The sequence below is a fragment of the Maylandia zebra genome, linkage group LG11 (assembly GCF_041146795.1).
Source record: "Maylandia zebra isolate NMK-2024a linkage group LG11, Mzebra_GT3a, whole genome shotgun sequence".
NCBI classification, from domain to species: Eukaryota; Metazoa; Chordata; class Actinopteri; order Cichliformes; family Cichlidae; genus Maylandia; species Maylandia zebra.
In genome coordinates this window covers 20,094,635-20,119,581 of record NC_135177.1, presented here as the reverse complement: position 1 = coordinate 20,119,581, position 24,947 = coordinate 20,094,635, and the positions used below count along the sequence as shown (strand labels likewise).

The following is a 24,947-nucleotide window of genomic DNA, read 5'->3' as shown; positions in this document are numbered from 1 at the left end:
CTTGACTGATGCAAGAGTCACTCCCGTTTATGCCAATTTCTTAAGCTGTTTAATGCACGGACATGCTCACCAGCTGTACAATACACAGGTGTGTCATTTGTGATGGAAACTGCTGCTGAAGCAGGTTGATAATAGCAGAGGTATAGGACAGAAAATCAAAAGCAATTTGTAGACAAATGCAAATCTTAACTCCAGAGAATTTCTAATTATGTGTAAACATAATTGGCGCCATCACTTCAGTTCAGGACTTTTATTAAAGCATCTGAAAAGTAGCCATTCAGTTTTTTTTTTTTCTGTTTCAAAAAGGTGTTCACACAGTATAAATACACTACAGCACTCTCAGGGGGTTATCAAAAACCGAAATTCTTGTGAACCTCCTGCAAAATAATAAATAGGAAATAAAAAGTTAAATTAAACTGAAAGGAAGAACAGCAAACACAAACACTGCACAAGCAAGACTAATTTCTCAAGGTGAGTGAAGCCCTTCAGCCGCCCTAAAAACAAACAAAGGTGACATATTTTTATTATGGTGTTTATGTTAGCGACCTAATTTTAACAATATACCGTAAAAACGACCTTTTTTTCTAGGTTTTAACTTTAACTTAATTCCTACATATACACATTAACTGGTGTTATAAATGTCCAATGTTCAAATTATTCTTGAAGAACAATGGGTATTTCATTCAAATCATAATCTATACTCTCTACTGTTTTTCTACTGTATGAAAAAAGCATTAAAGTCAAACTGTGGTAACAAATTTACAGTATTAAACTCACATTTTATCTTTCTTGCCATTCATCCTCATTTCATAAAGCCTTAGTTGCTCAGGATCTCTCTGTGAAGATAGTATAAAAGCATTTTAAATCCAGACACTACTGATATTATTTGGACCACTTAGCAAGTAAACAACAAGAATTTTACACTTACTGCCTCACTTAACACTATTGGGTGCTCTGGCAAGAATTCTGGCTTCTTCCTGGCCTCCGGACAACTGGCCAGACCAATTAAGAAGTCCCTTGTGTAAGATATCCTGTCTGAAGATAAACATGGTATAAGAGTTCAAGTTAGGGATATCCAAAAGAATCTGGTTGCTTCTTTACCTCAAAGGTAATAAAGCTGACAAAAAATGTTTGTGATGCATTGGGATTCACCAACACTTCTGCATTGGCTAACATCAAACACAACCTCACTAAAAAGACAAACTCCTTCTAAGAAGCTTATTCAGGTGTGTGATAATTCTCTGATTACTGGATGTTAAGGCCCTCTTGTGGTCATTCCTCACAATATCAGCTTTTTGAGGAAACATTTGTGATGTCTTTGGTCCAAAATTCCTCCTTGTCACTGTTTATGAATTCAGGGTTTGATGACAGGTGTAACAGTGAAGCTGTAAAGTATAGAGGTAATGAGGGTAAATGGGTTTAAATACATGGGGTTAACCCTTCAAAGGGATGAACAGAGCACAAGCGAGGTGAAGAAGAGCATGCAGGCAAGGGGGAGTGGAGGAGGTTTGAGTGATTTGTGACAGAAGTATCGCTGCAAGAGTGAAAGGGAAGATTTGCAAGACGTTAGCGAGACCTGCTGTGATGAATGGTTTGGAGACAGTGGCTCTGACAAAAAGAGACAAGGTCGAGCTGGAAGCAGTAGAGTTGAGACACTCAGATTTTCAGTCAGAGTGACCAGAGGCCTGACTGTGAAGCAGGATATCAGATTATCCAGGTAACTTCAGAGTTAACCTTGGATTTCCTGTACTACAAAGGTGGTTTACTTCTTACTGGGGTACATTGCCATGATAACTTATAACCTGCTCTGGAGCATGTTATGTTCCAGATTAGAGACCAATCGGTATGAAATTACTGCCTAATGACCAAACAGTTCTTCACAAAACACTAATTCCAGGAAGATTCTTCAGACACCTGAGGGGAGAGTACGAGGGTCTGAAGTCTTTGAGTTTCCCTGATGACAAAATCTGATTCCTTGATATATTTTTTTTCTGCTGGCAACAAAAAACTTTAAAATAGTTTCATTGTTCTATAAGCATTAATATATGATCATAAAACAGGACCATATATTGTTGACTTCCCATCAAATTTGTTCATAGACTGAGTCTATGATTTTGTTTTTTATTTAATGTTTATGCTTGAACCCTTAAAAACCAGAAAAGCTGCAGGTGGGAGAATAAAAACTAGAACGGCCAGGAGCAGGTTATGTTTGGTTCAGAGGTTTGGTATAAAATTGTGAAGAACATTTTCAGCATTGTGATAGATTTTCTTCTGGCAGAATAAATTTTATATGTGCAAGTTATTAAACCGTAACCTTACAAAAAACACTGAACGAAGTGAAAACTGTGTCTCACTCTCATGCAAACGTATGTGTCTTAATCTGTGATTCAGAAAATATATGAAATGCACTATCTATGTGTATACTTTTTTTTAATCTCCTGCTAAGCCTCCTTGGCATTTCTGGAATTGCAGCTACTAGAATGCACACCAAAAACACTTGTTTACCACACTGACAAGCTGAAGTGCTTTCCACGCCTTGTTTATTAGCCTATGGGACAGCAAAATATATTATTTTGGAAAAAAATAATATAAGAAGAAGAAGAAAAGACTCACCTTTTTTCTGTTTATGAAGGTTGATGATCTTGTAGAACTGCTCTACACCAATATTTGTCTATCAAATACAAAATTTCAGCTTAAATATATTTTTTTAAAAAGCATGATATCATGAGTCTAAAATACTGAAGCGCCGAATAATTAAATGATTAGTTATTTGAAAGGTTAGTGTTATGTGTCATCTTTGTGTAGTGCCACCGTTCTCAAATGTTGAGGTGTGTCACAGGTTTACTCTGGTGGCATAAGGTGCTCACACAGTGGAAAAAATCATCTTAGATTAATCTTAGCCTGACAACGTCTCACCATGGCAAACAGCATCTCTACAAAACCCAGATTTGCAGTGACAAGCTAGAGCCTGATGGACAAACTATGGAAAGCCAAAGCTTAGAACATGTTCACTTTCCCATCCTTTTTTGTTGTTTGATTATGAATTACCTTCAAACAGGTGGATGCTTTTTAGTACTTTTTTTCAGTACTGTTATACATGTATCTCCATATCATATATACACTGTCAGCTTCACCTTTTTGTAACAATGTCGTTTAAACTCCTTTTTTATTAGTAGGCTTCATTTACCAAAACTATATTTTACCTTCTGTGAAAAAAGTGTAATATGTTTAGTTTATCCCAGCTTTCATAGTGCACAGCTGTAATAGAGAGGGAGACAGACATACTCACATTCATACCTACAGTCAACTTAGAATCACATATTAACCTAACGTCTTGATGCATGCTCAATCATTAAGGTAAGTAAATCCCAAAAGGTGGATTCTGTTCATCTGGACGTAGCGTTGCGTCACTCATCCAAGGGAATTCTTCAGTCTCGAGACTGAAGAATTCAATTGGATGAGTGACAAAACATTTTTCCCATTGAAAACGTAACGTCCAGATGAACAGCTACTAACCTAACCTTTGCATGTCTTTGGACTGTGGGAAGAAGCCATGCAGACACATGGAGAAGATTTAAACTCCACACAGAACTAACCTTCTTCCTATGAGTCACGAGTACTAACCACTGCATCACCATGCAACCATCTTCATAATTAGGGTTTTATTTTTTACTTGCCTCTTGATCCATCAGGACATGTGCAGCAGGATTTATTGGTGGATCTAAACAAAGTATTAAAATCCCCATATGAACATTCATTACACGGGAACACATTACATTTCAAACTGGCACATTTGATCCTGTTTACTTGCACTGATGACTTACCAATGTCGGCAGGAATGCAGCGGCGCAGGGGTCTCGCTGGCTCCAGGTGCTTTTGAAGGATTCTTCTCCTTGATACCTCCATTCTGGCGTCAGTAAGGTTCAAACATGCTTTAAGCCAACTAATTTCTACAAGCCTACTAAGCAGTGCTGCATTAACAGAAGGAGACATTAGTCACTAATATATTACTTTTCAGTGTTTTAAAAAGAGGGGTTTGGAGTCCAAACCAAGGCCAAGGCTGCATATCAGGAATACTTACAACTTTTCACTATAGTGTGTAATGATTTATGACCCTATAAATTATTGATATTATTTTATTCCCATTGGTAATGACTTTATTATTTCATAATTAAGTATCTTTTTTTACAGCTACAATATTCAAATACTTCACTAAATAATTTGAGTTTATTGGTATGAAAAGTTGTAAATGTCATGCATCTACATAACAAGATGATTGCTTAGATTTTGTGAAACTAGCAAAATAAACAAAAACAAAAAAAACGTTTGTGATACAAAACCAAACTGCAATCACAGTCCCTGTTTCAGTTCAATTTATATACAGTCATGTGAGAAAATTAGGACACCCTATGAAAGCCTGTATATTTTAAAATATATTTGGCCATATGGATATTTAATGCCAATTTTAATGATACTGAGGAATCCAAATAATATCACTAAACAATTAAAAAAAATAAGAAAAGCCGTTTTAAAATTTTATGTGAAATGTAATTTTAAAAGAATGCAATTTCTGGTGAGGAATAAATTAGGACACCCTCACATATTATCCCACTTAAAATGGTTAAAATCACACACAGGTGTATCACATTAGGTGCACATGATCAGTACATCGTTAACCAGCATTTTAAAAGAACCTTGCCTTATCTATACCTCAAATTTAGTTTGGTGCTTTGCTGCAGCAGGACCTGGCCAGCTCACCATCACAGAATCCATCATGAATTCTGCTGTGTATCAGAGGGTGCTTGAAGAACATGTGAGACCATCTGTTAAAAAATTAAAGCTGAAGCGGAACTGGACACTAAAACATGACAATGACCCAAAGCATACCAGCAAATCTACCAAGGACTGGCTAAAAACTAAGAAGTGGAGAGTCCTGGAATGGCAAAGTCAAAGCCCTGATCCTAACCCCATTAAGATGCTGTGGGGTGACTTGAAACGGGCTGTACATGCCAGAAAACCCTCAAACATCTCACAGCTGAAGGAATTCTGCACTGAGGAGTGGAGCGAACCTTCTTCTGATCATGTCAGAGACTGGTAAAAAGTTACAAAAGGCGTCTCGCTGAAGTTATATGAGCCAAAGGAGGCAACACTAGTTATCAGGGGGTAGGGTTTCCTAACTTTTTCCTCCATTAAAACAAACATTTTTGGGTTTTTTGATGTTTCACAAAATGTTCATTTATACAACAACAACAATCTTTATTTATAGAGCACATTTAAAAGCCTTGGGCATACCAAAGTGCTTTACATAAAACAATAAAAAATAAAACAGTTCACACATTAACATCAAATACATAAAGGTAACGAATTATGTTCACAGATAAAAGCCACCAATAAGAGTAAACTGCAGCACATAGGTTATAGCAAGGTAAGACTGTACCACCATGATAAAAGACACCAATAATGGAAAGATAGCAGAGAATTTAATACAATACAATACAATAGGTCAATAGGTCACTGCAAGCAAGCCAGCATTTAACTGGTAGAAAAGGCAAGTTTAAAAAGATATGTTTTTAGCTGTGATTTAAAAGAATGAATAGAATCAGACGCCCGGATGCCAATCGGGAGATTGTTCCACAGCTCCGGTGCAACTAGAGCAAACGATCGATCACCTCTAGATTTCAGTCGAGATCTGGGCTGAACCAGCAGTAACTGTGAGGATGACCTTAAAGCCCTAGCAGGAGCATATGGGTTTAAAAGTTCCTTAAGATAGCTTGGTGCAGTGTTATTGGTAATTTTAAAAGTAAACAACAAAATTTTAAATTGAATACGATATTTGACAGGCAACCAGTGCAGATCAGCAAGGACAGGAGTAATGTGGGCAAACTTCTTGGTTTTAGTTAGAATGCGTGCTGCAGCATTCTGAACTGTCTGTAATCTATGTAAAAGGGAAGAGTGGAGACCACAATAAAGTGAATTACAGTAATCTAGCCTTGACGTTACAAAGGCATGGATGAGCTTTTCTAGGTCTTTATACGGGATATAGTGCCTGGCCTTAGAAATAAGGCGAAGCTGGTAAAAACTAGATCTGACAACAGCAGACACTTGTTTATCAAGTGTAAATGAGCTGTCAAATAAGACACCCAGATTCCTAACAGTGTCAGAGAAAGAACTAGTGAGAAAACCAAAGGCATCCCGAAGTTTGGCACGAAGGGCATTACTACCAAAAATCATAATTTCGGTTTTCTTATCATTAAGGATAAGAGTATTTGCCAAAAGCCATTTCTTGACCTCACACATGCATTCTCGGAAGCTATTCAAAGACAGAGCAAGATCATCGTTTAGCTCAAAATAGATCTGGATATCATCCGCATAATAGTGAAAAGCAATGTGGTATTTCTCAAAGATAGCACTTAAAGGAAGCATGTACAATGAGAAAAGGGTAGGGCCTAACACAGATCCCTGGGGGACACCACAGCAAACAGGTACAGCCGAAGAAGAGGATGTGGCCAGATGTACCGAAGAGAGCCGATTGGAGAGGTAGGATTTAAACCAATCCAAGGCAGCGCCCTTAATGCCTACAGTGTGCTCTAGTCTCGCCAATAGGATGTTATGGTCAACCATGTCAAATGCCGATGAAAGATCCAATAGCACTAGGACAGAGGGGCGTCCATTGTCAGCCATTAGTAAAAGATCATTGAAAACACGAAGCAGCGCTGATTCAGTGCTGTGATGTTGTTTGAAGGCCGATTGAAATTTATCATTTATATTTATGTTGTTTAATTGCAATTACGTCGCTTTCTTTTCCAGTAATACATAAAATCATGATTGGAAATTGATATGTGAACAGTTCATAATAAAGAGCTGATTAGTTAATGGGGGTGTCCCAATTTTCTCACATGACAGTACACAGTGCCAAATCACAGCAACAGTCACCCCAAGGCACTTTATATTGTACAGCAAAAAGTATTAACTCATCTGGCATTAACTCATCCAGGTGTGAAAGTGTGTTTTGTAAGAAGTCACAGACAAGGCTGGCCAAACAACAACAACAATAATAATAATAGTAATTTTGTTTAAACAATTTTTCATTTCATCTTTGTTTAAAGAATACAACGATTAAATGCGGTGTGATATCTGTGATGAAAAGGAAGAATTACTGATAACGATAAACACAAATAGGGAAATCTCAAAGAAAAAGAAAGTATTCGCATTTTATTAGCTAAAATAGTCTGGTCAGGGTTAGACCGTTAAATATCAAACTCCTAAGGTTTAGCATACAGAGAAACAGAATAGAAAAATAATTAAATAAGAACCTTACATAAATAATAAATTCTCCGGCTTAATATACTTAAATAAAAATCGGTTTAATGTTAGTTGTTTATTTACTTATTACTTAACATGTTTCATTTAGCTTAACTTTACTACACTGGATGTAAGCTAACTTGCCAAACTTTATGAGGCTGTCAACAATAGTTGTTAAAAGCCTTTTCTAAAAATCTAAATCTCAATTTAACTGCATTAACAAAACAACTTTTGAAAACAGGTGTAACGATCCCGCTGTCCACTATAACGCGCTCATGGCACCCCCTAAAAAATAAAATGAATCTGTGTAAAGCCTGCGCATCAAGGCAACGGCGAGCAGCTAACGTTAACATTAGCGGTTGATGTGAAGGTTCACAGTTCGCTGCGTATTTAATGGTCAGCATTGTGTGTACAGATAGGCTAAATGACGTTAAAACAACAAAACGAGAAAGAAAAATAAGACAAGTAATAGAAAAACATAACTTGGAAAACGATGCAAAAGTTTGAACTCCTATAAACATCTATTAAATCTAACTAGCAACGCTCTGCTCATTGCGCGAATTTATAGATATTGAGGTTTAAAATTTATTCACCTCTAGTTCAACGAAATTCCCTCAGCGTGGATTTCAGCCTGTTCGCCTCACCAGTGTCATGCTAGTCAAGAGGAAGAAAAAACACAAATAACACGACTTCCGAATTTTAATTTTCAAAATAAAACTCATGCAGTCACCATCATCGATACACGTTCTACTGTTGTGAAAAGGGAGTAGTGTTGTTTCCACATTTAATCTAATTAGCAATTTTATCAATATGTGAATGTTTTTTCTGTACAAGTAGGTATTGACTATCGTTACAGCATTAAAAGGAGTGTTTTTTCTTTTTATAACTGTACGGTCTTCTGTAACAGCCGTATTTGATGTGAAGCCACACCTCGCCATTGCTTAGGCGGCTACCAGGACCCGGTACACCTCGTTGCAACATTGGATAAGTGCTTAGTGGTTGATCAACTACCGTTTATCAGTTAACTAAATGTCTTGAGAAATTTTGTATACAAAGTTATTTTAGATTGTTATACACAAGAGAAAATTAGAAATTGTCATTTTAAATGTTCACATTTTTTAAACTAATTTTTCACTAGGTTTGAGCTGTGCAGCTCTCCCAGTGCTTACAAATTATGTAAAATGAGCAGAAAGCACACACACACACACACAAAAAAACCCCCACCACGCAATAGTTTTAGACAGGCCTCTATAGTTATTATTTCAAACCTGTCAGTACACCATATTCACCACTACAGATGAGTAGTGACCATTTAAACGGTGGTCGTATTTAAGGTTTTGTTCTTTGAAGGCTGTCTACAAAAAAATAAAATCAATAAAATGCAGAATATCATAACAGGTCTTTGAGGGGAGAAAAAAAAAATACATCACTGAACTCGAAATATTTTTTATTTATCTGTATCCTGTATAGACAAGCTTGATCAGCAGATCCTAATTTAATGTTAACAATTCAAAAGCATCCATTTTTATTTTAAAATGACAAAAAGACAGTAAGATGAAATGGAATACACACTATAACAAGTTCAATCAAAAATTGAAATAGAGTATTGCTTTTAGCAGATAAAACAAGGCTAAATTAAATACATGCAAGCTAACTTTATAGTTAGAATCATAAAGCCACCCCATATCAACAGCCCCCAACACCCTCCTTTTCCCCACCCTACATTAAAAAAAAAAAAAAAAAAAAAAATGAAAAAAACAACAACAAGGCAGTGGTTTTTCAAATCAACATTGTTTACATTTCCAATTACACCTGGAATTTTAAGTGCAATGAAAAGCAATTTTACTTTCACACAAGGAGTAGCTTTATTTTTCTCTGCCCTATTGGTCTCCCACCTAGTTCTTCAACTGCCGTTAAAGCCTCTCGACGAGACTCAAATACCAAAGTAGCAGAGCCTTTAGGTTTTCCACTCTGGTCATACTGCAGTGACACAGATCCAGGTATTATACGATACCCGTAACAAAAATCGTAGATTTCTTCACTTCTGATTTGGAAAGGTAGGTTGAGTAACTGAACACAGGTGGGAGCGTCAAAAGGCTCCACAGGGGAGCGAAAACTGCCACGAACTCCATTGCCCCGGTCTTCTGGAGAACGAGACCGCGCTGCACGAGACTCATAATCAATACTTCCATGGATGCTATCCTGTGCATTAGTTACTGGTATACCCCCATCACGAGGAACCCTGAAGTCAGGATATGAAGTGTCACCAGTGAGATAAGATGCTTCGCTGCTCTTGCCCGAGTACTGCTCCCCTCTCAGCAGTGGCTCTTGCACCACTGGTGGATCAACACCCAACTCCTGCATCTCAGAACGTGTAATGCATTTTAGTATGACTTTTGACCCAAGAAACCGTCGTCCATCGAGAATGAGTGCCCTCATAGCCTCCGTCTCAGATCCAAAGACCACCATAGCTTGTCCAACCCCAGCACCTTCTCGGTCCTGCAGCACACACACATTGTCCTCTGTGATATTAAACCCAAGGAAGAAGTCGATGATCTCAACTTTTCGTACATCGAATGGCAGGTTTCGCACAAACACACATATCTTCTCTGAGTCATAAGGATCACTGGAGTAAGATGCAGGCCCCTCCCGAAACCTTTCAGAGTTTCCAGAAGGCCGGACAGTGGTACCTTGAGGTTTCAGAAGGGCAATCATGTTCTCCCTCGAAACTGGACGGGTATGCACTAGTCGATTGAAAAACTGTCTTTTTTCATGAGCTAAAGCTTCACAATAGTCACGCAAACTCTTGAACAGCACCAGTGCAGATCTTTTTTGTTTCCCGTCAGAGTCAATCAAGTGCAGGATCTGGTCATCCCCAAGTTTCGCATTATGAAAGAGACGTTTTATATGTTCTTTTTCCACTGCAAATGACAGATTTTCCAACAAAACACAGTACTCCCCTTCTGAAGGAGCAATGTGCCTCTGAGCCACAGGTGATCGTGACCTTGCACGGTGCTGTGGATCCCTCTGATCAGGAATGGGTGATCTCCCCCTTTGGAAACTGCCACCTATTACAGCTGTTGGCATTCTACCAGTAACCCGATGCCAATCATTCAATGTTGTCGTGGAGATCTCAATATACCTTGCGCCAATGTATTCCCGATCTCTCTTCAACCCTTCCATTGCATCCTCTCTTGTTGCAAATTTGACAAAACCTGTTCCATTGTTTAATCCTTGGCGATTTTTTACTAAAACAACTTCATCAACAACTAAACCACCAAAAAAGTCACAAATTTCCTTTTCAGTGACAGAGAAAGGCAGACCTTTTAGAAACAAAAACACATCATCTGTGTTTGGGGCCCTCTGGAGCAGGGGTGGAGGACTGTCACCCGATCTGCTGGCTGATCTCCTGCCCATCTCTGGCTCCATAGATCTGCGAGGATGTCCAATGTCATCTTCAAGCCGCCTTTTCTGATCCCTCTCCACAATTTTTGTTGTTCTGTCGAGCATATTCTGCATCTCTGCTTTACTACTTAAAAGCAATGTAACAGGTGAGCCTCTAATGACACCACCTGAACGTATCATGGCTCTTCTTGCATCTTCATCTGAAGCAAAGATAATGAAAGCCTCGTCTCGCTCCCCACCAATTATATGCACCCCTCCATCAGGAATTTTGAGGCCAGTGAAGAACCTGCGAATATCCTCAGAACCCGCTGTGACTCTCAGGCCCTGTAAACGGATGACGACCGCCATGCCGAAGCACAAACAACAGCACCTGTAGACAGAAGGATATAGAATAATATTATTGCCAACAGAGCATCTGTAGCTCTGTGCCAATTTCCCGGCATTTCACTGTACCACCATGGAATCTGAAAAGCAATGCACTCTCAGGGGCAGATACACCATTTACACCAATACCCAAAACGGCCAATTTTTTAAAAAAAACACACAAGACTGCCTAATAAGAACTGCAGAGGTTAATCACAAATCCACCTCACATTGTAAAGAGCCAAGCTTCAAAGCACAAAACTAAAGGCCTTTACGTTGAAATCGCAGCAAAATTAAGGAACTAAAACACAGACCATATTAAAACTAAAATTCTGCTCACTATTTAAAATATTTGACTCAAGTTCCCACCAAATTGACTTCACCAAAAACCCAAACAAACAAACAAAAAAACATCGGTGGCACAGTGTTCACCAGCAAATGAGGGGGGAAAAAATAAAAATAAAACCATACTGGTTTCAATAACCGAGCAAGATTAGTTCTGAAAGATGCCAAGCTGAAAATGAAACCACCTCCCAAAGAAGAAAAATCCTCAATATAGCGAGTCCACTTTCAAGTTTATAAATAATGTCCACTTATTTAGCCAAGTGATCAACTGCAGAACAGCCTCGATGACCAGTCATAAATCCAGCTGTGAAATCTGCGCTTGGTGGGGGGGTAGGGAGTAGTTCTTCATCTGGCACTGTCATCTTACAGAAAAAAATGACAAGATCACGCTTAACAGCAGATAACATCTCCAACCGTTAACCTTTGCTCCATCTGTTCCAGACATGATCAAACGCTGCTCCAAATCAGTCTCAGACTTCACAAGCACATTAAGCTGCACATTTACAACACGTGAAACCCTTCAGTATTGCTTTAGAGCTAGGAGTATACCAGTGTGGTCATAGCTCAAAGCAGCATGTTCATTTGTTTTGGGCAAAGAAGTCCTTACTTGACGTTACTTACAATACCCAAATGTATCAATTATGTACATTTTAGCTTCAAAGCTGTGCAAAACACTCCAATGTTTCAGAAGTTAATAGTTGACTGCTCGTAAAAAGCTAGTTAAAAAAAAATGTTTTATGCTTCAGCCACCACAAAGTCCACCTCAATTCATAATTATAATTAAATGAATTTGGATCTTCTTATAAGCAAACCTAATTAGATGGTGAAAATTCACACTCCTTTGTTCACTCCTTTTTTGTGTTACCAGTTCAGATTTCCTGCTTTCAAGCTGGTCAGACAGGTCGAGCTAGACTGTTGTTTCTGATGAACCAAAGCAGGAAAAAAAACCCCAACGAAATCAGGATGTTGTTCTTCTTCAAGGTTTCTTCACTACATTGCAGCCTTGATCCAGCTTCTCCCAATGATTCCAAAACGTGCAGTTTATAGCAGCAATGGCTGTATCAGGTAAAGGAAATAAGTAGCCAGTCACTCATATGGTCCTTATGCAGCAGTACGCTGAAGTCACTGCTCAGTTCAAGATCATTAACCCAAAGTGAAAATTACAGGACCTTTTACCACCAATATCAATGAGAAAACGAACTAACATGGTATCTTGATGAGTCGCCTTCATGCACGGCAGGGAGATCTCAGAATCTTTGCAAACTGAGTTGCTGTCAACCAGAAATCACCACCCATGCATCACGGGAGGGGGGCACGACCAACGACAGAGCCTTAACTGTTCCAGGTTGGCCATCCACGTAGAGAGAAACCCCCAACATGTACAATAACTTGCTAAATGACTTAAATGTGTCTCCAACGTGCACCTAATCAAAAGCTCAGTGCTCCAAGTACATAACAACCACGTCGCCAATACTGAATCGGACATGCCCCCGTTAGCCGCATCGTTGACAAAATATACACGTAAAATACACGCAAGCTGCACACATCGTAACCTTGTATGCCAGCTGAAATTAGCTAACGTGGATTGTTCCCCAGGTTGTTTCTGGCACTTCAAACGCCTCTGCCGCTGAAACCAAGAACAAAATGTCGAGCTGAGCTGCACTCGTCTTTGTACCCAGCTAGGCCTGTAGCTTTAGCGTTAGCTCGTTTATCGCCCGAACCCGGCCAGCAGCAATGACGACGTTTTCGTTTTTTAATATTACCACCATACTGTCACATAACCAACGTCAGAACTTACACAAAAGGCAACCAAAGACTCTCGTTAAAATATCGAGAGCAGTGGAGATAATGAGAACAATAAAGCTCGGGTACGTCGCTCTCACGGCACTGTTTCAGGGGAAAATGGCCTTCTTCTTCCTCCTTTTAAAATTTTATTGCCAGTTGACAAACAACTGAATGGTGCATTACCGCCACCAACTGGTATGGAGTGTGGTCTGAAACGCGAAAGTGGGAAAGTGGCCTTCTTCGGCGCCTTTTTTTCCTTCTTCCTCAGGCGGCGCGGTCCAAACCGAAGTCAAAGGTGCATGTTGCCGTCTACTGTACCGGCGTGAGAATGCTCAGGCAAAGTTCTAGCAGAGCCTAACCATTAGTTGACTTGCTAATTAACCAGCCTGTATCCTTAACACATTTAAAATCTTCTCCAAAGTTACATTCATCTAGAGTTTTTTCCCCCACAATATACAGTTTTATATTGTCTGTGTGTGTGTGTGTGTGTGTGTGTGTGTGTGTGTGTGTGTGTGTGTGTGTGTGTGTGTGTGTGTGTGTTAATATTTTCTGCTATGCCTAATGATAATACAAAAAAAAGAAGAACAAATCAAAACAGAGATCCGGCAATCAGATGAAATCTGCCCTTTAGGTATTGTGAGTGCAGTGTACTTTGGTGTAGTCTGCTGCGGGAGCAGCATTGGAGCTGATACCAGCAAACTGAATAAACCGCTCTGCAATTTTTTATGGAAGCCCATTTCCACCACTAAAAAAGGAAGAAAAATAAGTATCCATAACTTGAAATTTCGAGTTATCTTTCTCAAATCTTTGAGTTATTTTCTCAAAATTTTGACTTATGAACTCAAAATTTCAAGTTAGCTCTGCCAAATTTTGAGAAAAGTGAGTCAAAATTTTGCGTTACTTATCTCAAAATTTTGAGTCCATAAGTCGAAATTTCAAGAAAGATAACGCGAAACTTTGAGTTATGGATACTTTGTGGCGGAAACGGGCTTCCAAAGACAGCAGATCACTTTCTCTAACAGGCTGATTCAGCTCTGATGGCACAAGGACAGATAAAGGAAATCTTTCATATCACTTGTGATCAACCTCAATAATTTAAAGTATCTGTCAGGCACAGAATCATCTCCTGCATATTATCATCATCAGTAATATTATTATTCATTGCAACTGCTGTGCCAAAAGAATTAAAAGAAAGTATGGGATAACAAAAGTATTTCTCTTTCCATCATCACATTAGTGCAGTTCAAATTGTTCCAGTGGATGACAAAAAAACTGAATAGGCAGAACAAAAAGTAATCAATCAAATAGACTATGATAAACAACATCAAATAAATGAAGCATGAAATATGTTTATCAAAGGACCAAGGTCTCTGTTATTGAGATTTTAACCACTGTGTGATGCTCTCTAACAAGGCCTGCCTTTTTGAAATTTTAACTGGTTGTTTGACTCGTAGGAGCCGCAGTGCGCTCCGGGGTTCGCGCCAGCTGTGCACCCATATCATGTGATGCTGAACAGAGAAGCCTCAGAAACAGAGGCACTCGATTAGTGGCTGATACAAATAGAAATTGGCTAAAACACATGCTCATAAGACTTCGTTGGGGGATCAGACTGTTAGTCTTGTCATTTTAAACACTTCCCGAGGCGCTGCATTCGCTATCATTTGTGTTTTAGAGCTCTCCCACAACTCTTCGCTAGCTATGTGAGCGCATTCTGGCTCGGTCGTACCACCATTCACTCATGCTGAAGCTAGGGCGCAGCAGTAGCGGAGCAAGCAATAGTTTTAGACAGGCCTCTATAGTTATTATTTCAAACCTGTCAGTACACCATATTCACCACTACAGATGAGTAGTGGCCATTTAAACGGTGGTCGTATTTAAGGTTTTGTTCTTTGAAGGCTGTCTACAAAAAATAAAATCAATAAAATGCAGAATATCATAACAGGTCTTTGAGGGGAGAAAAAAAAAATACATCACTGAACCCGAAATATTTTTTATTTATTATTTATCTGTATCCTGTATAGACAAGCTTGATCAGCAGATCCTAATTTAATGTTAACAATTCAAAAGCATCCATTTTTATTTTAAAATGACAAAAAGACAGTAAGATGAAATGGAATACACACTATAACAAGTTCAATCAAAAATTGAAATAGAGTATTGCTTTTAGCAGCTAAAACAAGGCTAAATTAAATACATGCAAGCTAACTTTATAGTTAGAATCATAAAGCCACCCCATATCAACAGCCCCCAACACCCTCCTTTTCCCCACCCTACATAAAAAAAAAAAAAAAAAACGAAAAAAAATGAAAAAAACAACAACAAGGCAGTGGTTTTTCAAATCAACATTGTTTACATTTCCAATTACACCTGGAATTTTAAGTGCAATGAAAAGCAATTTTACTTTCACACAAGGAGTAGCTTTATTTTTCTCTGCCCTATTGGTCTCCCACCTAGTTCTTCAACTGCCGTTAAAGCCTCTCGACGAGACTCAAATACCAAAGTAGCAGAGCCTTTAGGTTTTCCACTCTGGTCATACTGCAGTGACACAGATCCAGGTATTATACGATACCCGTAACAAAAATCGTAGATTTCTTCACTTCTGATTTGGAAAGGTAGGTTGAGTAACTGAACACAGGTGGGAGTGTCAAAAGGCTCCACAGGGGAGCGAAAACTGCCACGAACTCCATTGCCCCGGTCTTCTGGAGAACGAGACCGCGCTGCACGAGACTCATAATCAATACTTCCATGGATGCTATCCTGTGCATTAGTTACTGGTATACCCCCATCACGAGGAACCCTGAAGTCAGGATATGAAGTGTCACCAGTGAGATAAGATGCTTCGCTGCTCTTGCCCGAGTACTGCTCCCCTCTCAGCAGTGGCTCTTGCACCACTGGTGGATCAACACCCAACTCCTGCATCTCAGAACGTGTAATGCATTTTAGTATGACTTTTGACCCAAGAAACCGTCGTCCATCGAGAATGAGTGCCCTCAAAGCCTCCGTCTCAGATCCAAAGACCACCAAAGCTTGTCCAACCCCAGCACCTTCTCGGTCCTGCAGCACACACACATTGTCCTCTGTGATATTAAACCCAAGGAAGAAGTCGATGATCTCAACTTTTCGTACATCGAATGGCAGGTTTCGCACAAACACACATATCTTCTCTGAGTCATAAGGATCACTGGAGTAAGATGCAGGCCCCTCCCGAAACCTTTCAGAGTTTCCAGAAGGCCGGACAGTGGTACCTTGAGGTTTCAGAAGGGCAATCATGTTCTCCCTCGAAACTGGACGGGTATGCACTAGTCGATTGAAAAACTGTCTTTTTTTTCATGAGCTAAAGCTTCACAATAGTCACGCAAACTCTTGAACAGCACCAGTGCAGATCTTTTTTGTTTCCCGTCAGAGTCAATCAAGTGCAGGATCTGGTCATCCCCAAGTTTCGCATTATGAAAGAGACGTTTTATATGTTCTTTTTCTGCTGCAAATGACAGATTTTCCAACAAAACACAGTACTCCCCTTCTGAAGGAGCAATGTGCCTCTGAGCCACAGGTGATCGTGACCTTGCACAGTGCTGTGGATCCCTCTGATCAGGAATGGGTGATCTCCCCCTTTGGAAACTGCCACCTATGACAGCTGTTGGCATTCTACCAGTAACCCGATGCCAATCATTCAATGTTGTCGTGGAGATCTCAATATACCTTGCGCCAATGTATTCCCGATCTCTCTTCAACCCTTCCATTGCATCCTCTCTTGTTGCAAATTTGACAAAACCTGTTCCATTGTTTAATCCTTGGCGATTTTTTACTAAAACAACTTCATCAACAACTAAACCACCAAAAAAAATCACAAATTTCCTTTTCAGTGACAGAGAAAGGCAGACCTTTTAGAAACAAAAACACATCATCTGTGTTTGGGGCCCTCTGGAGCAGGGGTGGAGGACTGTCACCCGATCTGCTGGCTGATCTCCTGCCCATCTCTGGCTCCATAGATCTGCGAGGATGTCCAATGTCATCTTCAAGCCGCCTTTTCTGATCCCTCTCCACAATTTTTGTTGTTCTTTCGAGCATATTCTGAAACTCTGCTTTACTACTTAACAGGAATGTAACAGGTGAGCCTCTAATGACACCACCTGAATGTATCATGGCTCTTCTTGCATCTTCATCTGAAGCAAAGATAATGAAAGCCTCGTCTCGCTCCCCACCAATTATATGCACCCCTCCATCAGGAATTTTGAGGCCAGTGAAGAACCTGCGAATATCCTCAGAACCCGCTGTGACTCTCAGGCCCTGTAAACGGATGACGACCGCCATGCTGAAGCACAAACAACAGCACCTGTAGACAGAAGGATATAGAATAATATTATTGCCAACAGAGCATCTGTAGCTCTGTGCCAATTTCCCGGCATTTCACTGTACCACCATGGAATCTGAAAAGCAATGCACTCTCAGGGGCAGATACACCATTTACACCAATACCCAAAACGGTCAATTTTTAAAAAAAACACACACAAGACTGCCTAATAAGAACTGCAGAGGTTAATCACAAATCCACCTCACATTCTAAAGAGCCAAGCTTCAAAGCACAAAACTAAAGGCCTTTACGTTGAAATCGCAGCAAAATTAAGGAACTAAAACACAGACCATATTAAAACTAAAATTCTGCTCACTATTTAAAATATTTGACTCAAGTTCCCACCAAATTGACTTCACCAAAAACCCAAACAAACAAACAAAAAAACATCGGTGGCACAGTGTTCACCAGCAAATGAGGGGGGAAAAAATAAAAATAAAACCATACTGGTTTCAATAACCGAGCAAGATTAGTTCTGAAAGATGCCAAGCTGAAAATGAAACCACCTCCCAAAGAAGAAAAATCCTCAATTTAGTGAGTCCACTTTCAAGTTTATAAATAATGTCCACTTATTTAGCCAAGTGATCAACTGCAGAACAGCCTCGATGACCAGTCATAAATCCAGCTGTGAAATCTGCGCTTGGTGGGGGGGTAGGGAGTAGTTCTTCATCTGGCACTGTCATCTTACAGAAAAAAATGACAAGATCACGCTTAACAGCAGATAACATCTCCAACCGTTAACCTTGGCTCCATCTGTTCCAGACATGATCAAACGCTGCTCCAAATCAGTCTCAGACTTCACAAGAACATTAAGCTTAGGGCTGCTCAATTAATCGAATTTTAATCAGATTACGATCTGGGCTTTCAACGATCATTAAAAATGACTGAGCCGATTATTAGCCCCTCCCTCGTGCTTTACTCTCGCGCTGCTCCGTGTGGCGAATCCAGCGCACCTCTCTGCATTTCTAACACGTGTCACAACAATTAAGAGCAGCCAGTGTTGCCAATTTAGCGACTTTGTCGCTATATTTAGCGAGTTTTCAGACCCCCTTAGCGACTTTTTTTCTAAAAAGCGACTAGCGACAAATCTGGCGACTTTTCTGGTATTATTGGAGACTTATTTATGACGACTTTTTGACGTGAAAACGCGCATCGCTCTTACTCTCAACAAGCAGCGGGTGCTGCCGTGGGCACCTCACCCGTGCCAAAGCTCTCCCAGGCGGAGGATAGTCCTCCCCCGCTGTTATCAGGGCAGGAGATGTTCACACCCATGCGTCCAAAGGACAAATGAATCGCGCATGAGTGAAGCCGCTGCTCCCGCACTGACTGTAACGCAGTCAATTCTTCTTTTACTGTTATGCTGTTTTGTGGATCACAAAGTTTAAAACTACTTATAAACAAACACTCTCACACACAAAGTAACTCCACCAGAGCGCCAATTTCGGGTCACTTTTGCCAGTCCAGGCCCGGATAAAGGAGCAGGGTTGGAACTGTGACATTAAAAACAATAATTGTTAAAAGAAATTTAATTTGTAGTTCTAAATAAATTCTAACTGCATTTAGGACGTTTTTTACTCACTTTATGTCTCTTCCACGATGTTATTTCTCTCTCCAACAACGTAGGTTACAATTACATTAGCATGACCAATTCTACAAATTAAGCGATGACGTCATTTGGCGACTTCTAGCGACTTTTAGGACAACCAATAGCGATTTTACTTACTGAGGAGTTGGCAACACTGAGAGCAGCGGTTCCCAACCTTTTTTGCGCCACGGACCGGTTTATGCCCGACAATATTTTCATGGACCGGCCTTTAAGGTGTCGCGGATAAATACAACAAAATAAAACTAGTACCGGTACCGAAAAAAAGAACATTTATTCATAACACACGTGAAAAGACCAAGGAAAACTGAGTAAACGATAAAAACGATAACAAAATAACGCTGAAAACCGATAAAAACCCTGAAAACTATACATTTCACACCTGAGCCTCAACTCTCGCGGCTCGGTACCAAACGACTAACGGACCGGTACCGGTCCGAGGCCCGGGGGTTGGGGACCGCTGATTAAGAGGACCCGAGGGAAGCTCGGAAAGCTAAGCAGAAGTTATTTGGAGAGGAGAGTGACTGCTGTTGGTTTAAAAGAGAGGTAAAAAAAAAAACTTCAGTGGTGTGGAAACATTATGGGTTCGCGGAGTCAGACGTGGATCAAGTAGACATAGTGTGTAAACTTTGCTACAGTGTCGTAGCTGCACCACAGAGCAACACTGCAAAGTTCAGTGAACAGATGTTTACATTTTTCATTTGTTTTTTATATTGCAAACATTTGCACAGTTATCCGTATTTGCACACTATTTTATGACAATCTTTAAAGTCATTATTCAATACATTGTTATTGTTAAATAAATATCGTCAAATAATCGAGATCTCAATTAATAAAAAATAATCGTGATTATCATTTTTGCCATAATCGAGCAGCCCTAATTAAGCTGCACATTTACAACACGTGAAACCCTTCAGTATTGCTTTAGAGCTAAAAGTATACCAGTGTGGGCATAGCTCAAAGCAGCATTTTCATTTGTTTTGGGCAAAGAAGTCCTTACTTGACGTTACTTACAATACCCAAATGTATCAATTATGTACATTTTAGCTTCAAAGCTGTGCAAAACACTCCAATGTTTCAGAAGTTAATAACTGACTGCTCATAAAAAGCTAGTTAAAAAATAATGTTTTATGCTTCAGCCACCACAAAGTCCACCTCAATTCATAATTAAATGAATTTGGATCTTCTTATAAGCAAACCTAATTAGATGGTGAAAATTCACACTCCTTTGTTCACTCCTTTTTTTGTGTTACCAGTTCAGATTTCCTGCTTTCAAGCTGGTCGGACAGGTCGAGCTAGACTGTTGTTTCTGATGAAGCAAAGCAGGAAAGAAAAAGACCTCAAAGAAATCAGGATGTTGTTCTTCTTCAAGGTTTCTTCACTACATTGCCGCCTTGATCCAGCTTCTCCCAATGATTCCAAAACGTGCAGTTTATAGCAGCAATGGCTGTATCAGGTAAAGGAAATAAGTAAGACTTTGAGCCAGTCGCTCATACAGGGAGTGCAGAATTATTAGGCAAGTTGTATTTTTGAGGAATAATTTTATTATTGAACAACAACCATGTTCTCAATGAACCCAAAAAACTCATTAATATCAAAGCTGAATGTTCTTGGAAGTAGTTTTTAGTTTGTTTTTAGTTTTAGCTATTTTAGGGGGATATCTGTGTGTGCAGGTGACTATTACTGTGCATAATTATTAGGCAACTTAACAAAAAACAAATATATACCCATTTCAATTATTTTTACCAGTGAAACCAATATAACATCTCCACATTCACAAATATACATTTCTGACATTCAAAAACAAAACAAAAACAAATCAGTGACCAATATAGCCACCTTTCTTTGCAAGGACACTCAAAAGCCTGCCATCCATGGATTCTGTCAGTGTTTTGATCTGTTCACCATCAACATTGCGTGCAGCAGCAACCACAGCCTCCCAGACACTGTTCAGAGAGGTGTACTGTTTTCCCTCCTTGTAAATCTCACATTTGATGATGGACCACAGGTTCTCAATGGGGTTCAGATCAGGTGAACAAGGAGGCCATGTCATTAGTTTTTCTTCTTTTATACCCTTTCTTGCCAGCCACGCTGTGGAGTACTTGGACGCGTGTGATGGAGCATTGTCCTGCATGAAAATCATGTTTTTCTTGAAGGATGCAGACTTCTTCCTGTACCACTGCTCGAAGAAGGTGTCTTCCAGAAACTGGCAGTAGGACTGGGAGTTGAGCTTGACTCCATCCTCAACCCGAAAAGGCCCCACAAGCTCATCTTTGATGATACCAGCCCAAACCAGTACTCCACCTCCACCTTGCTGGCGTCTGAGTCGGACTGGAGCTCTCTGCCCTTTACCAGTCCAGCCATGGGCCCATCCATCTGGCCCATCAAGACTCACTCTCATTACATCAGTCCATAAAACCTTAGAAAAATCAGTCTCAAGATATTTCTTGGCCCAGTCTTGACGTTTCAGCTTGTGTGTCTTGTTCAGTGGTGGTCGTCTTTCAGCCTTTCTTACCTTGGCCATGTCTCTGAGTATTGCACACCTTGTGCTTTTGGGCACTCCAGTGATGTTGCAGCTCTGAAATATGGCCAAACTGGTGGCAAGTGGCATGTTGGCAGCTGCACGCTTGACTTTTCTCAGTTCATGGGCAGTTATTTTGCGCCTTGGTTTTTCCGCACGCTTCTTGCGACCCTGTTGACTATTTTGAATGAAACGCTTGATTGTTCGATGATCACGCTTCAGAAGCTTTGCAATTTTGAGACTGCTGCATCCCTCTGCAAGATATCTCACTATTTTTGACTTTTCTGAGCCTGTCAAGTCCTTCTGTTGACCCATTTTGCCAAAGGAAAGGACGTTGCCTACTTCTTCAGTCAAGTTTAACGGCAGCTTGCATCCAAAACTGTTGCATTACTGCCATCTCCTGGCTGTCAACCGTCCGTCACTAGGACGTTGCCTAATAATTATGCACACCTGATATAGGGTGTTGATGTCATTAGACCACACCCCTTCTCATTACAGAGATGCACATCACCTAATATGCTTAATTGGTAGTAGTTTTTCGAGCCTATACAGCTTGGAGTAAGACAACATGCATTAAGAGGATGATGTGGACAAAATACTCATTTGCCTAATAATTCTGCACTCCCTGTATGGTCCTTATGCAGGAGCACGCTGAAGTCACTGCTCAGTTCAAGATCATTAACCCAAAGTGAAAATTACAGGACCTTTTACCACCAATATCAATGAGAAAACGAACTAACATGGTATCTTGATGAGTCGCCTTCATGCACGGCAGGGAGATCTCAGAATCTTTGCAAACTGAGTTGCTGTCAACCAGAAATCACCACCCATGCATCACGGGATGGGGGCACGACCAACGACAGAGCCTTAACTGTTCCAGGTTGGCCATCCACGTAGAGAGAAACCCCCAACATGTACAATAACTTGCTAAATGACTTAAATGTGTCTCCAACGTGCACCTAATCAAAAGCTCAGTGCTCCAAGTACATAACAACCACGTCGCCAATACTGAATCGGACATGCCCCCGTTAGCCGCATCGTTGACAAAATATACACGTAAAATACACGCAACCTGCACACATCGTAACCTTGTATGCCAGCTGAGATTAGCTAACGTGGATTGTTCCCCAGGTTGTTTCTGGCACTTCAAACGCCTCTGCCGCTGAAACCAAGAACAAAATGTCGAGCTGAGCTGCACTCGTCTTTGTACCCAGCTAGGCCTGTAGCTTTAGCGTTAGCTCGTTTATCGCCCGAACCCGGCCAGCAGCAATGACGACGTTTTCGTTTTTTAATATTACCACCATACTGTCACATAACCAACGTCAGAACTTACACAAAAGGCAACCAAAGACTCTCGTTAAAATATCGAGAGCAGTGGAGATAATGAGAACAATAAAGCTCGGGTACGTCGCTCTCACGGCACTGTTTCAGGGGAAAATGGCCTTCTTCTTCCTCCTTTTAAAATTTTATTGTCAGTTGACAAACAACTGAATGGTGCATTACCGCCACCAACTGGTATGGAGTGTGGTCTGAAACGCGAAAGTGGGAAAGTGGCCTTCTTCGGCGCCTTTTTTTCCTTCTTCCTCAGGCGGCGCGGTCCAAACCGAAGTCAAAGGTGCATGTTGCCGTCTACTGTACCGGCGTGAGAATGCTCAGGCAAAGTTCTAGCAGAGCCTAACCATTAGTTGACTTGCTAATTAACCAGCCTGTATCCTTAACACATTTACAATCTTCTCCAAAGTTACATTCATCTAGAGTTTTTTCCCCCACAATATACAGTTTTATATTGTCTGTGTGTGTGTGTAAGATAAGAGATAAGATAAGATAGAACTTTACTAATCCCTCGGGTGGGTTCCTCTGGGAAATTCGACTTCCAAAAAGCACAGCAACGACCGAAGTTACAGTTACAGAATTGTTATATATATATATATATATATATATATATACACACACACACACACACACACACACACACACACACACACACACACACACACACACACACACACACACACATATATAAATACAGAGACAGATATAAATAAAATATACAAAGGGGATAAATAGAATAAATAGGAATAAAAAATAAAAAATACAAGTGAATTGCACATTTCAAGTATTGAGTCTATTGCACTGTTGACTATTTACAAAAAGTATTGCACAAGGTATTGTACAGTGAGGTGAAGAGGCACTACAGCTTAGTTGTTCCCCCCTCCTTTGTCCTCCTGTTTCCCCTCCCTCTCCCCTCCAGAGAGGAGTTAAACAGTTTGATGGCGTGTGGGACAAAGGAGTTTTTCAGTCTGTTAGTTCTTGTCTTGGGGAGAAGCAACCTGTCACTGAACAGACTCTTCTGATTGTTTATGGCCGTGTGCAGAGGATGCCCAGCATTGTTCATAATGTCCATCAGTTTCTTTAATGTCCTTTTCTCTGCCACTGTCACCAGAGTGTCCAGCTTCATGCCGACCACAGAGCTAGCCCTCCTGATCAGTTTCTCCAGCCTGGATGAGTCCTTCTTTGCTGTGCTGCTCCCCCAGCACACCACAGCATAGAAAAGTACTCCAGCAACCACCGACTGGTAAAACATCCTCAGGAGCTTCCTGCAGATGTGTGTGTGTGTGTGTGTGTGTGTGTGTGTGTGTGTGTGTGTGTGTGTGTGTGTGTGTGTGTGTGTGTGTTAATATTTTCTGCTATGCCTAATGATAATACAAAAAAAAAAGAAGAACAAATCAAAACAGAGATCAGATGAAATCTGCTTTTTAGGTATTGTGAGTGCAGTGTACTTTGGTGTAGTCTGCTGCGGGAGCAGCATTGGAGCTGATACCAGCAAACTGATTAAACCGCTCTGCAATTTTTTATGGAAGCCCATTTCCACCACTAAAAAAGGAAGAAAAATAAGTATCGATAACTTGAAATTTTGAGTTATCTTTCTCAAATCTTTGAGTTATTTTCTCAAAATTTCCACTTATTTTCTCGAAATTTTGACTTATTAACTCAAAATTTGAAGTTAGCTCGGCCAAATTTTGAGAAAAGTGAGTCAAAATTTTGAGCTACTTATCTCAAAATTTCGAGTTAATAAGTCGAAATTTCAAGAGAGTAGCTTGAAATTTCAAGAAAGATAACGCAAAACTTTGAGTTACCAAAACTTCGAGTTATGGATACTTTTTTTTGTGGCGGAAACGGGCTTCCAAAGACAGCAGATCACTTTCTCTAACAGGCTGATTCAGCTCTGATGGCACAAGGACAGATAAAGGAAATCTTTCATATCACTTGCG

The 24,947-nt window shown here is 40.1% G+C and overlaps 2 protein-coding genes across 3 annotated transcripts; both read right to left on the bottom strand.

Moving 5' to 3' along the window:
- Positions 1-26: 26 nt before the first annotated feature.
- On the bottom strand, positions 27-13,375 carry gra (granulito). Of its 2 annotated transcripts, XR_013100823.1 has the most exons (8): positions 13,214-13,375; positions 7,896-11,077; positions 3,825-3,907; positions 3,678-3,721; positions 2,614-2,671; positions 929-1,035; positions 778-836; positions 27-494 (listed from the first exon to the last, which is right to left on the bottom strand). XR_013100823.1 is itself a non-coding variant. In XM_024804184.2 (7 exons), exons 2-7 carry the CDS (start codon positions 3,904-3,906, stop codon positions 467-469), a joined length of 378 nt encoding a protein of 125 aa, XP_024659952.1. In that variant the 5' UTR covers position 3,907; positions 7,896-8,025; the 3' UTR covers positions 27-466. The 2 variants fall into 2 exon arrangements, 1 of the variants encoding a protein (XP_024659952.1); XM_024804184.2 differs by lacking the exon at positions 13,214-13,375 and having other exon boundaries at positions 7,896-8,025.
- Positions 13,376-15,174: 1,799 nt separating this feature from the next.
- rbm12bb (RNA binding motif protein 12Bb) lies at positions 15,175-23,162 on the bottom strand. Its single transcript, XM_024804320.2, is given in 4 exon segments — positions 15,175-16,518; positions 16,521-17,042; positions 17,044-17,533; positions 23,009-23,162. Coding segments are annotated over 3 exon segments (1,905 nt in total). The 5' UTR covers positions 17,512-17,533; positions 23,009-23,162; the 3' UTR covers positions 15,175-15,603.
- Between the last annotated feature and the right edge of the window lie 1,785 nt (positions 23,163-24,947).

Bases quoted from the DNA above. Each gene is read 5' to 3' on its own strand.
- gra (XM_024804184.2), bottom strand. From the start codon at position 3,906: ATGGAGGTATCAAGGAGAAGAATCCTTCAAAAGCACCTGGAGCCAGCG. The intron at 837-928 runs GTAAGTGTAAAA...CTATCTTCACAG, and splicing joins CAATAGTGTTAAGTGAGGCA to AGAGATCCTGAGCAACTAAG. The intron at 495-777 runs GTGAGTTTAATA...GTTTGTTTTTAG, and splicing joins AATGGCAAGAAAGATAAAAT to GGCGGCTGAAGGGCTTCACT.